The sequence below is a fragment of the Rhinoraja longicauda genome, chromosome 8, assembly GCF_053455715.1.
Source record: "Rhinoraja longicauda isolate Sanriku21f chromosome 8, sRhiLon1.1, whole genome shotgun sequence".
In the NCBI taxonomy this organism is placed as follows: domain Eukaryota; kingdom Metazoa; phylum Chordata; class Chondrichthyes; order Rajiformes; family Arhynchobatidae; genus Rhinoraja; species Rhinoraja longicauda.
In genome coordinates this window covers 46,369,869-46,387,263 of record NC_135960.1, presented here as the reverse complement: position 1 = coordinate 46,387,263, position 17,395 = coordinate 46,369,869, and the positions used below count along the sequence as shown (strand labels likewise).

At 39.5% G+C, this 17,395-nt stretch overlaps 1 protein-coding gene across 6 annotated transcripts in view; it reads left to right on the top strand.

Annotated features, from left to right (window-relative positions):
* tanc1a (tetratricopeptide repeat, ankyrin repeat and coiled-coil containing 1a) overlaps positions 1–17,395 on the top strand; it is a 92,721-nt gene that overhangs the window by 4,585 nt on the left and 70,741 nt on the right. For 5 of the 6 annotated variants that reach the window (XM_078403841.1, XM_078403842.1, XM_078403843.1 and 2 more), the window contains exon 2: positions 14,558–14,643. The exons of the other annotated variant lie outside the window; for it this stretch is intronic. In XM_078403841.1, the coding sequence (XP_078259967.1) occupies positions 14,583–14,643 (61 nt within the window). In that variant the 5' untranslated portion in view covers positions 14,558–14,582. The remainder of the gene's footprint in view (positions 1–14,557; positions 14,644–17,395) is intronic. 6 annotated transcript variants of the gene reach the window in all.

Here is a 17,395-nt window from a genome sequence, read left to right as displayed (position 1 = left end):
TGTGTCTCCATGGTTTGCCTTTCATGGCCTTGTAATCATTTTTAATTCTTTAAATTAAGAAGTAAACCCAAAACTTCCAACTAGTGTTCTATTATTATTTATACCACTCCAGCCATTGTTTTACTCAATCAGCGAAATTATTTATATAGAATAAGCACTTCAGACTAGGTTTTCTGTTATGTGTCGGCACCTAGTTTAAAGCTATGTAAAGTGCCCACAATTCCTCAGTGGTATTGAACAAAATTGTTGGCCAATATTTTACCTTAAACAAGTAACTGAGTTACTCCAGCACTTTGTCTTTTTTTGTAAACCAGCATCTGCATTTCTTTGTGTCTCCCAACTCCCTTTTTCTGTTGGCGTGAACCTTTAAAACATCAGTGACCTCACTTGAAAAGTAATTCATTAGCTATGAAAAGTGTTTTAAAATTCTGAACCAATGAGTTCGAATTTTAACACACATTTTAAAATAATGTAACCTGCGTAATGAATGCTCGACAATAGCCATGCTGTTTATATTCAAGCAGAAAAAAGCATATTTTGGTTCAGTGAGTAATGCTGTGGGAATGTAATAAATGATATTAATGCTTGCTGTTTGTAAATACTATAATCCATTCTTGTTATTCCTACTTTAATGCCTTCAGTTTTTATTTCAATTTAGATTATTTCATTTTTTTAAAGGCAGCTGCATTGCTCATTTGATATGGAAAAATAATGGTAATTAGTATTTTGTAGTGCAGTAGGTGCTCTTCAGGACCTTCTATTAGCAGTTGATACGTACCCATTCCAAGAGGTTGCTGCTATACCCAATCATACTGAAAGATTAAAACTCTTACCAATGGAAACCATTTGGATGCTATTCAGTGCTTTTAACATCCAAGTTCTCATCCAAATTTAAAAAAATAGAACTTCTGAGGTTCGATTTCCAATGAGTGGGGAGAGGGAGAAATAAAGTCAAAATTGGAGAATTTTCCCAAGGTGGGGGTAAATCATTGCTAATCGTTCGCTCGTGTGTCAGATGATGTTCTGCCATCGCTTTGCCACAGCCAGTGCCATATCTGTGCCTCTGCGGAGATTGTCTGCAGTGCATGCTCTCCGCTGCAAGTCAGTAGGTGGGCCATTGTAGGTACCTCTCCACAGTTGCATTTGTCAGAGTCCGAGAAGCCCCATCTCTTCAGGTTGAGTCCACAACGTCTCACTCCAATGCGGAGGCGGTTTAGGGCTTTCCAGGTAGTATAAGGCAGGTAGTGTCCTGGTGCTATCTGTTGTTTGGTTTTGGTACCTGGCACGGTTGGCTCTAGTTCCATGAAGCTGTTCCAACTCTTCTAGCGTTTCTTGGCATGTTGGTGATTGTGCAAGGGATGATGAGGGTCTGTGTCCGCATTGAAGCGTTCTATGCAGCTGCCCGATCACATATTCAAGATGGTTTGATGATGCCAGCCAGCTCGTACAGATGTTCAACCTTTGTCGGCTTCAGGCATCCTGCGGTTTTCCTGCAGGCAGTGTTCAATGCAGAGTCCACCTTGCGTGCATGTTTAGAGCGACTCCAGACGGGGCTTGCATATTCTGCCACTGAGAAACAAAGGACCAGGGCTGCAGTGCGGATTGTTGTTGGGTCACTTCCAAATGAGTTGTTTGCCAGTTTTTCGATTACATTGTTCCAGGTGTTGACCTTTGCCTTGGTTTTCTCAACATGTTGGCGTTATGATAACGTGCGATCGAGGACGACACCTAGGTACTTTGGGGCTTTGCAGGTTTCCAACAGGACATAATTCCATCGCGCCTGCAGTTGATGTTTCGCATCCCGGTTCCGGAGGTGGAAAGCTGCGCTTTGCGTTTTTGTTGGGTTTGGACGCAGGGAATTCTGTTGGTAGTATGTTCTCATATTCTGCAGAGCAGCCTCTAGTATGGTATCAATCTGGCTGAAGTCTGAGGATTGCATTGCGATGCATAAGTCATCGGCCTACAGAAATGACCTAGTTTTCGGGGTGATGAGTTCGTCCATGGTGAAAAGTTGAGTGTACCAACCGTCGTTTCGGTTGTTGCCATCAGCAACCTTTGGGGTGGAGGTTTCTTACCACTACTCTTGCCGTTTAGCAACAACTAGTGGGCAACTTGGTTAGCAGTCACATTTCCTCGTGGTTTACTGTGGGTGAGGTCATTACTGAGACGTATCAGTGTCGCCCATGGCTTCCTGCTGCTGTGTCGTAGGTCTGGTGTTTCTATTAGCTCCTGCCAATGAAGCATATGAAAGAAATTTATCTCCCTCTCTTTGGATTCTCCATACTGTGTAACCTGCTATATTACAAAGAAAATTCATATCGTACTGCTTTCACATTTGACCATTATACACCCTAAAGTTCATTTTCTCATCATTCTCAACATTGCCCCACATCAATATGTTGGCATTTGCACTTCAAACTTTAGCTATCAATGAAAACCTCTCATGTTTTGGCATTAATCCCATTTGCTATTTTTCATTCACATATGGTTTTGTCATTCCACAGCAAGCTCCTGTATCCCCTACCACCCCACCCCAATTTAGCACTCGTACCCCAAACCAATTATTTGAAACAATCTTTACATATAATCTTCGAGTAGAATATCTTGGATTACCCACTTAAAGACTCCTAATTTGGCAATACGACTACAGACTATGTAAAGCCTCTCTATTACTTCTACTTGGAATATTTGTCTTCTTGTGTTCTTTTTCTGGAATAGCTTTTTTTAAGCAACAAAAATCAAGGCTGGAAGAACTCAACCAGTCAAACAGCATCATTGGAAAGAAAACAGGTTAACGTTTCAGGTTCCTCAAAACTGTCGGAAAAGTGGAGGATTGTTAGTTTTCAGGATAGCTGGAGTGAAAATATATACATAATTATGCTGCTTTTAAAGGTAGACAAACTACTGATTAATGAATAAATTCCTCTTAAATATGCCTGTTTTGATCCTCACTGTATCACTAAATTTACATTTACCGTAAATTGAAGGTAGACACAAAATGCTGGAGTAACTCAGCGGGTCAGGCAGCATCTCTGGAGAGAAGGAATGGGTGACGTTTTGGGTCGAGACCCTTCTACCGTAAATTGCCTCATTATTCATACTGCATGTTTATCAGCAAACACTTCACGTCAAAACCACAGGAGTTATATATTAAAACTTTAAACAGATTGTTGGCTTTGTGTAGAGATCACTTTTCTGGACTGTTTTTCTCAAATTTTTGAATTGAACAAATGATTGTACTAATGCAATCCTTCTTGCTTCTTATTAAAGATATTTTGTATAATATTGTTGTCACCTTCTACACTTCCTTTGAGATCTTTAAATCAGGCCTTTATTTCGTACTCTTTCAATTTATGGAATCATGGCCACTCCCTGCTTCCTCCAGCTGTTGCTCCCATTCATTTCTTTTCTTTTTCTTTCTACCACCTTCCCACAACACCAATTTGCCTCCTCAGCAAAAATAGTAAAAAGTGTTACATTTCAAAACAAGATTTATCCAACCCATCACCAAGGATACTGTTTTGATATTTTGGTAATGGGCTTTCACAAACTGCTTAGTCTTGGTTATTTTTAAACATCTGTCAAAACCGACGTTTTTATTAGTTTGTCAAAGCTATCCTTAGCAGTTTCTTGTGCTCAACCTGTTCCACCTCACACCTCAAGCTTTGGCATTATGTTGTTTTGGGCCCTATGTTTTAAATGGGGCTGACCTGTCACTGCATCATTTTCAGCAGATTCAACATAAGCCAGGACTATGTATATCAATATGCAAATTCTGTCCAGCGATACCTAAATTTTTAGAAATTGGCAACGTTTGCAGTCCCACATCGGACGGTCTAGTTGCTTGGATAATTTATGATCCAGGAAAATCATCAAAGCAATTCCAATTAAAGTGTGCATTATTGTACTTATTCGTAGGCATTGTAGTATTTATTTCCTTTCTGATGAATAGAGTTGCTGTTCCTGTACCTGATATTACCTGACAAAAATTCAATAGGTAGAACTCTCAGTGTAACTGTTTGTGCATAGCTTGAAGATCTGCAATTCGATTCTTTTAATCTTACCTTGCTGCATTTTCCCCACTTTCTAGCCAGCGTTTGTTTTCATTCCTCCTCGGGCTACTTTCAGTGACCATAAATGATCTCCTATGAAGTTCCAAAACTGTCATTGAAGATTGACATTAATGATTTTAATATATGATTCAAGCTCAGACTGTGATTGATTCCCCAAAACAGACTGGCTGGGTTATAATTTGGTGAGTTTGGAGCTTCTTACTGCTTATCCCATATCGTGTGTCTTCCGCTCAAACTCTGCTTCCTACATCAGAAACTTTCCTATCAGCCTTGATGCAATTTTCCTTAACTTTAAAAACCAAGGCCCATCATTTTATGCACTGTAAATTGATTAATGCTAATTGTCTTTTTGGGAACTAAAAATGGGATTAAAACTATATCTCTTGTTTCCCTTTCCCCTGACTCAATCTGAAGAAGGGTCTCCACCTGAAACGTCACCTATTCCTTTTTTCCAGAGATGCTGTCTGAGATACTCCAGCTTTTTCTTGTCTATGTTTGGATTTAAAATTTATATTGATGTGCTAGAACAGTTAAATGTTGTTGAATCTAGTACTGTTGAGGCCTATTATCTAGAATTATATAAATACTTGGCATGTTGTGACCATGCCGGCTGGAATTCAGTTTAATGTCCCAGTTCTTGGTCCAAAACTCTGTGGCACATCAATTGCTTATAAATGGTTCAACTTCTACCAATCTTTCACAGAGCAAGTTCAAGATATTAATTATCTTCTGTGTGGAAATAAAAATAATTTTGACTCTCGCTGTGATCGTCCTATTTATTACCTCAAATCTACACTATAATTATTAACCTCTGTGCCAAGATAGATTGGAGTCTATCGTCAAACTTGCCTGTCTCATAAAATACTTTCACACATTTGTTCAGCTCTTTAGCATCTTTTGGAGTATATGACCTCGGCCTAGCCGGTCTTTCCTCAGGGGCAATATTTTCCAGCAGCTAAGGAAATTCAGCATTTCTGCAATGACTCTTAACAATTTCTGTAGATGCATCATAGAAACTATACTATCAGGATGTATCGCAACTTGGATGTATCCCAACAGCTGTGCTCAACACTACAAGGAATTGTAGCGTGTTGTGCCTAGTCCATCTCGCAAACCAGCTTCTTTCACCCCCTTGGGAAAGCAGCTGACATAATCAATGACTACATACATCCTGATCAATCCCTCTTCTCCATTCTCCCATTGGGCATAAGATACAAAAGCTGAAACCATATACCAGATTCAGGAATAGCTTCTTCCTCTGTGCTTTCGGGCTATTGAATGGACCAATCTACTTCTTTGCAGCCCTTGGTTTATCTGCATTTTCTCTGTAGCTGCATCAGTATACGCTGCATTTTATTTGCTTTCTCTTTTTGTATTAACAGTGTCGAGTCATACAACACGGAAACAGCCCCTTCGGCCCAACTTGCCCGTGCCAACCAAGATGCCCCATCTACACTAACCCCACCTGCTTGCGTTTGGCTCATATCCGTCCAAACCTTTCCTATCTATATACCTTTCCAAATGTCTTTTACTTGTTGTTTTAATGTATATATATTACCTGCCAAAAGCCTACATGTGTGCTTGTGTATGGTTTGATTGTATTCATGTATAATACTCAAAACAAAGTTTTTTTCACTGTATCTTGGAACACATGACAATAACAAACCAATACCATTTTCATAATCTCCTTTGCAGTTTAATGAAATCGCATTTTTTATGTGGTGGATAGAAGTGTTGTGGGTTAAACTATGGTCTCTAGTATTCGAGCAAGACTTTTCTATCTTTTTATATTTGGTCAATTTATATTTATATTTGTCTTGCTTCGTTCATGAACCTGTCGACAATGCCCTTCTATTCTTACATCATTTATCATCTGTTCTCTTTCTTCCTATCCCAAATGAAGAACCTCAAGCTTCCTTGGATTGAATTTGTAGGTTTATTGTACATCTGAATAATCAGTTGATATCTTCCTGCAGTCTTCATTTTTTCCCCTGGCAACCAAATTTACATCTGCTCATCTTTTATGGTAAAACCTTTAATTCTTGCTTCACCTGCCATCTGCCATGTCTGATTTCTAAATACCTTTTCTTCATATTCTAGGAAGTTCTTTACTTTCTGCTCTTACAGTTAGATTGTACCCTGATTGGCAAGTTATGCCTCTGCTAGTGACCAACTGGCATTTACTTGTGTTTGTACTATGAGAGATTGGGGAAAACAGATTAATAAAGCTGAATTATATTTGCATGATGGATGATTTTCATGAGGGAATGAAGAAGCACGAGAAGAATGTACAAATATCTAAAATTTGCAAAGGCAAAAGTCCATACAAGGAAAAAAAGCAAAATGAGGGAGAGAAGAAAGTGCAAAAAGTATTTGCATGAATCCTGTAGTTGATATCTCTTCTTTTTCATCGAAGGTAACATCAGAAACTGGTCACGTAAAGGTGAGGTGTGGTTGTTAATTGGAGGCATTATCAATGCAATTTTCCAACTTAAATCATGAATAGATACAGCAGATTTCTTGTCAGTAAGGTTTTAAGACATAAAAGATGGAGGTTGCTTGAATCTTGACCTAAAAGCAAAGTGCTGGAGGAACTCGGGATCAGGCAGCACCAGTGGATGGGATTGGACAGGTGACATTTTGAATCAGGATCCTTCTTCAGACCGAAGAAAGGTCCTCAACCGAAACGTCACCTGCGTATTACCTTACAGATGCTACCTGAACCTTTGAGTTTCTCCAGCATTTTGTTTTATCCGTAGTAATAGATTAGGCATTGGGCAAGATGTTTAATTTGGGTGAAAAATGTTGTGCATATTCTCTGATACAGTAAATCTCCTACAATCTTGCATGCTCTGAATTTTAGTGCCATAATGCAGATTTTCCAGACTATTGAATTTTACTCCTGTTAATATTTCCAAATACTTATAATTCCTTTTGTTTAAGATGTTACACAATAGTGTAAATAATCTTTGGTAAATCAGCCGAGTTAAAAGAGAACACAGTTAACTTAACCCTTTGAGAATAGGAGAGAGCAGGATACAGGGCTTCTGTGAGTTTAAAAGTGCTACAGACAAGGGCCCAGGTATGCAGGAAATGTTACCTAATTAGCTAGATACTGAACTACTAACATTTCTGAACAATTAGATAGAAGATTAGCAGAGTTTTGCTGTATTGCCAAGACTGTTTTCATATGTTTGGATTAAAGAATTTAATGTCAAATAAAATGTAGCAAGCAAAATAAAATTAATGGGATGAAGGGAAGTATTGAGATTACCTGACTTCTTGCTGATAGTAGATGCAAATAGGATGCTCATGTTTTGCTGCAATGCAAAATCGTTTAGTAGACACATAAAGCTACTTGCGAAACTCTTAAATAAAGGATGTACAATACCAGACATAAGCATATAGTTTATTTATAAATAGTTTAAATATTTTCCATTAATCAATGAACCAGAATCGTCGGCCGGGGGACTCAGGAAGTCATGATGCAGCTTTATAATACTTTGATTAGACCGTATCTGGAATATTGTGTGTCGTTCTGGTTGCCCCATAGTAGGAGGAGGCTTTGGAAAGGGTGCAGAAGAGGTTTTACCAGAATGCTGTCTGGATTGGTATTGATTATAAGAAGAGGTCGGATAAACTTGGACTGTTTTCTCTGGAGAGTCGGAGGTGGAGGAGAGTCCTGATATAAGTATACTGTATAACATTCTGAGAGGCATAGATAGGGTAGTCAGTCAGAACCTTTTTTTCCCCAAGGTGGAAGTACCAAAGACCATTGGTTTGTTGTTGTATAATTGCATTAATGTACCTGTAAAGCTGCAGCAAGCACAAATTTCATTGTTCCCATCGGGTTTAAATACTCTTGACTATTAAAAACAAATTTTATATGTAAATATGATAATAATCTTGAATTCTATAAAGGTAAAATTGCCAGGATAGTTCAAATTTTCAAGCCTAATTTTTGTCTCTTATATACACTTTAAAGGACGTTAAACAAAAGTAGGGAAATAAGATTGCAGTACACATCAGCCTTAATCTAAATGAATGGATTGTGCTTGGAGGGCAGAGTGGCACATTGGTACTTTGTTTCTTCTGTAATTCACTTCTAAGTTTCTCAACAATGAAGATCAAATTAGATAGGCGGAAAACAAAATCTGACATTTATTTGATGGCTTTCACGATCCTCAGCCACTCTAAAGCACGAATGAGCACCTTTAGAGGTTTAATATATATGTAGGCTATTTGCATGCAGCAAGGTTGCGCAAATAATAACTGTGATAACAACAAGTTTAGGTGTGGTTTGAGGGATGTTCATCTGGGTGTGTGAATTCTTACAGTTTAAAAAGGATTAGAAATGGATTACATAGAAGGAAAATTAGTAGCTTTTTCTGATAGCAGTTTGAGTCCTTTTGTGATCCAGACAATTTGAATTGAATCCATCTGACACAGTTAATGTTCTTAACTCTAATATGGCAGTCTTTGCATGATTCTTGCGGATTCATGTTACAATCCAGGAGAACAAGAAAGTGGTATTAGTATATTTTTTATATGAGAACTGTCTGTTGTTTAAAGTGTCCATCTTTATACAAATAGTGGATAGTGTATTTCTCAGGTACTTTTATAATTTTTTTTAAAAATCCACAAACATATTAACAACAACAAACAATGAACCAACTTTACCTCTCTACCCCCAACATAAAGAAAGTTACTCAATTTTATTACATTGCTATTTTCTATTATTACTTTGGTGAATTATCATGTACAGAAGATTGATGTGATAATGGACTTTTCAGGACATGGCTGAACCATTGTAGAATTTGTCACTCTTGGAATTGTATTAATGAAACTCGGAATCTTATTTGCCTTTGTATTCATTTTTGTTCTAGCTTTTCATATGTTTCGATCCTTCTCAGAAACATATAAAATTATTAAGGGATTGGACTTAATGCAGGAAACATGTTCCCGATGTTGGGGGAGTCCAGAACCAGGGGCCACAGTTTAAGAATAAGGGTAAGGCCATTTAGAACTGAGATGAGGAAAAACTTTTTTCACCCACAGAGTTGTGAAATTGTGGAATTCTCTGCCTCAGAAGGCAGTGGAGGCCGATTCACTGGATGCATTCAAAAGAGAGTTAGATAGAGCTCTTAGGACTAGCGGAATCAAGGGATATGGGGAGAAGGCAGGAATGGGGTACTGATTGTGGATGATCAGCCATGATCACATTGAATGTCGGTGCTGGCTCGAAGGGCCGAATGGCCTACTGCACCTATTTTCTATGTATCTGAATCATCTTGAAAAGTTCATTTAGCTTCTCTTAATTTTCATTTCTCTTTACTAATCATGGGTTATACTGTTTTAAACCTCTCTGCATTAAATTATAAATACAATGTCTGTTATTTCATTTAATATTTTTAAAGATCTGCCTTCTATCTTAGTTCTTGTCTTGCGCACGCACACTTGCATCAAGTGCAAAAACAATAATCTTTTATTATTCAGAATCTGTTACGTCCCCCTTAATTTGTTTAATCAAACTCTTTATAAATATAATAAGAGGTCTAAATTTGGCACCTTTGGCGGAATAAATATTGTCAGAATATACTCTGTATTCTCTCAAAACACAACTTAATCTATCATGTATATTACCAACTTAACGAGGCTACTATTCCTTTAATATCATGGAATATCATAATTTTATCAGTTTTTAAATATCTAAATAATTGTATTACATTTCCTTTATACAGTCAATTTTATTAATATGTCCATGATTTTTTTCCTTTTATTAAATCTGATGATCTCAATGTGATGTGTTCTCTCTACTCAACAGGTTTCTCTTGCAAAGGACTTTGTATATCGGTATTCTGATTAGGTGGAAGAGTAGAGGAGATGGTTGGGAGAGGGTTTTCATTTCTTGTGCTGAGACCTGTTTGATCACCTCTTGGGATTGGCTGCATTTCTGTCCTTGATTTTATTGTGTGCCGAGATTTGGGCTCGCCTGTTGTTATTCTTCACTACCTTCTTAGAGTGTATCTCTACAATGTTTCTGTCAGATTTGTAAAGAGGGCAGAATATTACAACTCAGGAGAATAAGAAGGCAGTCTTAATTTATTTTATATTAGAGCTGTCTATCAAATAAAGCTTAAAGTTTCCATCTTTATTCAGTAGTTTGATTAGGTTTGCTACGGTTACTTTTTGCAAAACTCCTGAAATGCAACTTGTGCACCATGGGATTGAAGTACCGATTGCAGTTTGGATTTAATTTAGAACCTCCTAACTTTTTATGTCAGTTCAAAACCAGAAGACTTTATTGTTGAATTGAAGCTTGAAGTTTATTCCAGATGGTAGCTTCATCCCACAGCTTTCCTAAGTTGTTGTATTACTGCGTCATATTATGACTTATACATGTTTCCCAGATGCCATAATGGATTGTGAGATATTTAAATCTCTAACAATGTGGAGGTTTAGTTATTTTTAATGCAAAACCTCCAGTTAACAGCTGACTGGAGAGGCAACATTGACCAAGAACAGTAACTATCAAGATTGTTTACTTTCCATGGATCCAGTGAATGCATACATTGGAGAACTTAACTAATACTTCTTCAGTTTTGGGGGGGGGGGGCATGGAAGGGTAATATTTATTGCCCAACCTTAACTGCAATGAGAAGCTGGTGGTGGCCACCTTCCTTGACAAGAGCGGTCCTTTAAAGGTATTTGCACAATGTTTAATGGGGATTTCTAGAATTTTGAATGAAGGTAAAATGCAGGTAAAGCCATGTGGCAACTGACCTAATTATTCTTAATTGTAAAGTGATTGCTGTAGATCATGTTTAAATATGGTGCACAGTTGAAATCCCACTACTGCAGTTGTAGAATCTGAATAATCTGCATTCTCTAAACTAAATTAGCAGTTTGTCACAAAAAAAAGAATAGCCTAATATCCTTCAGGGATAGAAATCTTTCTTCCTTGCCCAATAGGGCCTACATGTGATTCCAAACCACAGAAATGTGGTAGATTCTTAATTACTCACTAGTGACATCCTTTAATGAGCCACTATAAAAGTGACTTTGGAACCATTGGTTAGTGATGGTGGAAGAAGTTTGAAGGAGTTTTCATTTTCCTGTTTTTGTTGTAGTCAGACCAGCCTTGTGTTCCTTGGTGGGGAAGTTGTATGAAATTTGGAGGAAGCTGGATAGGTGGCATTTGGCTCATTCAGTTGCCACGGGACATCCAGCTTTTATTACTTATCTCATGTTTGCAGTGTGCTTTATGCAGGTGTTCAATTGACTTTTGGTGCATAGGAGGAGGTTCTTGTCCAAAAATTGGATGTCCCCCTATTTCTATGCAGAATGTTTTCTTGAGATGAAGAACTCCACAAAGCAATCATGCTTTTATTGTTAGGGGAACTCATTGACTAATTTTTCTCTGCCTCGTTCATGAATATGGGCTAGTATCTGCTATCTAAAACCTAGCCATTTGTTTTGACATGTAATTTGTTTACACCAGTTATAGTCCTGTTCTAATCATGAAGATTGGAACCACAAGGCATGCTTGCTCTTTGTCTCTGACATGGATTTCTGAAATGTTTGAACATGAATTGAAATTTCCCAAATAATCATATTTGGTCTTCTGGAGAACAGCATTTATTTAGCAGATCTTTATTCCAAGGCTTCTTCTTAATGAAGGATCCTTAAAAGTGCTATATTATTTCTGTGATTGTTGCTTTATTGACTGTGTGGTTATTGGGTATATATTGTGATAATGTTGCAAAGTGGGACATGAACAAGCTGTCTCTGCATTGAATACAACTTTTAATTTTGGATTGCAACTTAATTTTAGTTCAGTTAGGCTTCAATTGAGATGTAATTGTTTGATTTACCAAATTACTTGCCTGAATAATTGAACACCAGCCATTTTCATTGTGATCAAATCTAGCAAATGTAGGAAGGATAGAGAAAGCAGGATTTTCTTCAACGGTTTCAATTTTGCATAAAACTGTGGTCATGTGTATTGTAGCTTAATTGAACCAATTTGTGCAATGTGTGGAGATGGATTCTACATTAATATCTCAGAACTGAATTGAATGCCAGGGCTAGAATATAGTTAAATAGATCTAACTTGGACTATTATTTTGCTTTTTAGCTTTTCCCTTCCATTTTCTTGACCCAGCATTATTATGTTTTCTATCTTGCAGTTGTGTAACACGTGCAGGTCAAAAGCAGGTCATCAAGTCCAACAGCATTAATGCTCCCCAGTGGCAGCTGTCAGCATTAATGCTCTCCAGTGGCACTAAGTAAACAATGATCTGTTTATTGATGCTCATTTTGGATTCTAGCTGTATACCTCACTACGCCCTAATTTCAAACATTAACAAAAGGGATGAATCATTGCCTTTGCCATTTAAATAACATTTGGATGAGACCTAGTTAAATCAAAGTCAGTGCACACTGCAGATATTGGGAGGTAGATGGATAGAACTCCTCATTGGAATTGTGATGATCAGCATAAAAGATTGGAGATCAGTCATTCATGAGACTGCAGGGTTGTCCTTACAGATGTGTATAATATTACGAGGGCCATAGATAAGTTGAATATCCTTCCCTTCCGTCCCTTCAACCCAGGGCGTCCTCAAGTCCCCGCTCCCGCCAGGGCCCAGCGCCCCGCACCATCAGTGCAACACAAGTGCAGCGGGTAGCTTCTTCTCCTCCAGCGGCCGCTTCCACCGATGGCGTCATCGACGAGGGCCGCTTCCACCGACGGCCTCATCGCGAGTCCAGAAAAATGGCGGCCGCTCTTCTCCTCCTCCTCGTGCTCCTCCATCTTGTGCACGCCTCCTGTCACCGCGCTGTCCGCCTCGAGTAGTCCCAGCTCCCGCCAGGCCGTCGCCGGCCTCGAGTAGTCCCAGCTCCCGCCGGGCCACAGACGCCGGCGCTCTCTCCACCTCCCTGCACGCTTGGCCAGTGGTAAGTGGCTTTCGCCGCCAACAGGTCCATGGAGGGGAGTGGGCGTGGGGGCAGAGTGGGTGGAGGTGGGGGTAGGAGGGGAGTGAGGGTGGGGGGAGGACAGAATGGGCGAGGAGGGGGTGGGGGAGGCGAGAGTGGGGTGGGGGGGAGAGCGGGGTGGGGGGAGAGTGGAGGGGTTGGGGGGAGAGTGGGGGTGGGGGGGAGGGGGTCAGGGGAGAGTGGGGGTCAGGGGAGAGTGGGGGTGGGGGGAGGAGGGGCTGGGGAGGGGCAAGAGAGAGTGGGGATGGGGGGAGGGAAGGGGAACAGTGGGGGTGGGGAAGAGGGGAGAGGGGGTGGGGGAGGAGGGGGTGGGGAGAAGGGCTGTGAAGGGGGGTGGGGTGGGGAGGAGGGAAGATTGGGGGTTGGGGAAAGGGGTGGGGAGGAGGAAAGATTGGGGGTGGGGGGAAACTGGTGCGGGCAGGGAGAGGGTGGGGAGGGGGAATGGGGGTGGAGGCAGGGCTGGGAGGGGTGTGGGGAAAGGGGAGGGGCAAGTGGGGGTGGGGGCAGGAGAGGAGCAAGTGGGGGTAAGGTAGGGGGGATGGGGTGGGTAAGTGGGGGGAGGAGGGGGGATAAGGGGGATTGAGTGGGGGGTTGAGGTGCTACACCAATACAGGAGATGCTTTGGGTCCAGGGCTCACTCAGTGACACCCTCTCCCCTTCCCTGTCCCCCCTATACGAGGAATGAGCCCAACAGGTCCACTTGGTCTAGTATATATATATATTTTATATTTAGATTACTAAAACTCTCATCTTGTATGTATGTATGTATGTATGTATGTATGCTCCCGAAATACAGCCAAAATGATACATAATAGCGCCACAATTTTAGGGGCACATTACTAACCACTGGCCTGCGGTGTGCAGTAGCAAGTTTCGTTCAAATTATTGTTATATTTTAAAAGTTATTCACTTTTTAAACTTTAAGTAGACGACCCTTGCCCGGCAGCCGCTCCTGCGCAGTAATACTTCTGTGTTCGGCGTCACAATGGGAACCCAATGGGACATATATGAAATTCCCATTTTATCTAATACAGAGTCGCAACGGGGGAGGATTTCCAGGACCGGCGCCCGTCCCAGCGTGACCTTCTTCCCGTGGTGCAGCGAGGCGGCAGAGAGAATGTAAAAGAAAATGGCTGCCCGCAGGACGATCATGGGGCAGCACCTTGCGGCCGCTCTCCTGCTGCTGGCCGCCTGGGGCCGGGACGAGTGGCTCCCTCTCCCGCCCCCGCTTTCATAATGGGGACCCAACGGGTCCACGGGTTGTCTAGTAGAATCTAAATCCTATTCAATGGGAGTATGAGAATGCTTTAGTGGTTTGAGCTGCATTTTCTCCAGGTTAGTTGCAGACAGATCAAAGATGCTGACCTTGCTGGCAATGCCCCCATCCAGTAAATAAAGCTTTATTTTTTTAATGTTGGAAAATATTTAACTGAGTGCATTAAATTGTCAGTCTCCTACAATTAATGCTTACCTTATTATTACTACAGACAAAGAGTTCAGAAAGTTTCCACAATGTTCAAAGCTGTTTTGAAAAAAACTCGTGAAGGTGGAAAAGGGAGCAAGAAAGATTTTGGTATGTAATGTTTGTTTTTAACTTTGCAAAACAAGCCGTGTGTATCAAATATATATTTGTTGGTTAAATAACAGAGCACTCTCCTAAAGTTTGGGCAGTAGAACTTTAACGGAGCTCAGTCCATGGAGATAAAATCTTGCCCATTTTTTAAATGAGGGGACAATTTTTTTTTTAATACTTGTAGGATTTTTAGATCTTATAAATAAATGGGTACAGAATCAAGAAAAACATAGGAATACCTTTTTTAATTATAACAAAAACTTACAACCATCACAAAAAGAATGATAGGAATAAAATATTTTTTTCTGTGCTGAGGCTCACATACTCTGAAATATGTTGGAATAAGAATCTCTAATTACTTTTAAAATGACAGGAAGAAGGAAAGTACATAAAACGTGCAGCACAGCAGTGAAAAATTAAAACCACTTGATCCACACTGGTGTGTGCTTGTAGTGTTTACAATGCAGTGTTTAGCAGTAAATACTACGTACAAAATTGAAAGAAATTTCACACAGAGTATGTTATTTTAACTTGTTGGAAATATATGCCCTCCTAAAGAGAAGAAATTAAGATATAAGGGCAGGAATTTTCTGCATTTGTATACTTAATATATGTCAAAGTACTGATCAATAAAGCAGGGTTGGCTGAAGTCATGATCCATTATGAATGCTGGAAGGACAGGTAAATCATAACTTGCTCTAATTAAAGATAAACTATAGAACAGTTCTAATGCTGTGTAAAAAAATCCTCGAAGACTTCATAGAGTTAAACTATTTATTATAACACATTTTATTAATAAAATAACAAAGTTGCCAAAAAACAAAAATGTAATTGTTTATGTGCTTCTAAAGATGTGTATCTTTAGTTTTGTTCAATATTGATGTAAACAGTAAATATTCAGTGGCTTTGGAAGAAAACAACTAAAAGAGCAGTTTTTTAATGGTAAATTAATTAGTTGCATTTATGTTGTGATCAGTAATTAAAACATGATTTAGTTATTGCTCACTTTTAAATATTTAAGGTTTCGTATTTCTACCATTTTAGTTGGCAAATGACCAAGTGCCTGAGAACATCTTTTAAATATTTAAGGTTTCGTATTTCTACCATTTTAGTTGGCAAATGACCAAGTGCCTGAGAACACCAACAGTATTCAGTAATTTATAAAGTCAAATCTATGTAACTTGCAGAATTGTTTAAATTGTTGCAGGGCTTGGTTTTTGGTTCTGATTTTCTGACATTTTCACATACAGGTCATTTCCAGGGTATGGTAATGTTCCATTCCTCTGAACTGTTTCTAACCTGAACAGGTGGCAAGTTGGAAATGCTGCTGTGAACCGAGTTATATCACAGCAGATTATGCCCACAGCGGCCATCTAATCCATACAACTTCTCCCCAAAACGTTTGTCTGTAGGGGCTGTACATAAGTTTGGCATTCATAAGCTGGAGTGTATTTAATTGCTTGTATAGTATTTTTATGAACATAATGCTACGTGAGGGTGACTGCCCTAAATATCAAACCATTTGAGCCCGGCATCAAGAAGTCCAGTTGAAGCTGAGGTTCATGTGAATCTGGGAAAACTGGTTGAAGTCTTAACCATACAAAGAAAGATCAGTGTGATTGGAGCTTAATGATCTTAGCTGTAGACTTGGCTGCAGAATTCCTCAGAGCACTATTGTTGGCCCAAGCATCTTCACCTGCTTTATCAAAGTAGAAGTTGGGTCATTCCCTGTAGATTTAATATAGTTCAATTAATACTTCCATATAGTTCAAAACAAAGTGAAGCAGCCTTATTCGTGTATATAGCAAGACAGAGAACAATTCGACAGGCATTGACAAATGGCACATGATATTTATTGTTGTACAAATGCCAGACAGTGACCATTTGCTCAAGTGATCATCTCTCGTAATTGTGTTTAATCTTCTACCCTGAGCCTTCAACAGGACCCAATAAGGCATACGACAGAAATACAATGGTATCCCTGCAACAAGCATAGTTGATTGCTTTTCCCTTAACACAGGAGGCTCATGACCATTCAGGACAGCTCACTTGATTGGGTTAAATTGGGCTAAACCGGGCTAAATTTTCACACATCCACTAAGACAGCAATGCTGTGCATTTTCTAGCTAAGGCTAAGTCTATATCACCTCCCAAAACTTTTGCCTGATATCTCAGCCTGATTTAGTATATAATTTGCCTGATTGTACATCTGACAGTGTTCAATAACCTCAACAGCATTCAAGACGGAACAGCCTATTTTATTGGCATTACATTCACAAGACTAAATATTCACTCTGCACCACTGGCACACTGAGGCAGTTGTGCAGTATCTTCAATGTGCACTCTGGTTGAATGCCAATTGCACCACAGTAGATGCCTAACCACAACCTCTATCACTTTAGAATTTCAAACAGTGTTCTGATTTGTAAATGTAATGTATTCCATCATTGTCACTAGGTCTTAAGCCGAGAACTCATTACACAATAATGCCGTGCGTGGAGTCCCGTCAATGGAAGATGATTGTAGAAGCGACATACTATTGTCACTAACTATCGTGCACCTTATCAGAAAATCTGGTTTATAGTATACATGCATTTAAAATGAGTGTTAATTTTGTTTTTAACATGGCAAAATGCTGGCAAGGATCAAACGTCATTCAGAAAATTCCAGTAAATTAACTTTGAAATATCTTTGCTTTAAATTCTAACCAATAATAGTCCACATTTTGCTGTTAATTTTCTTCTTATTGTCT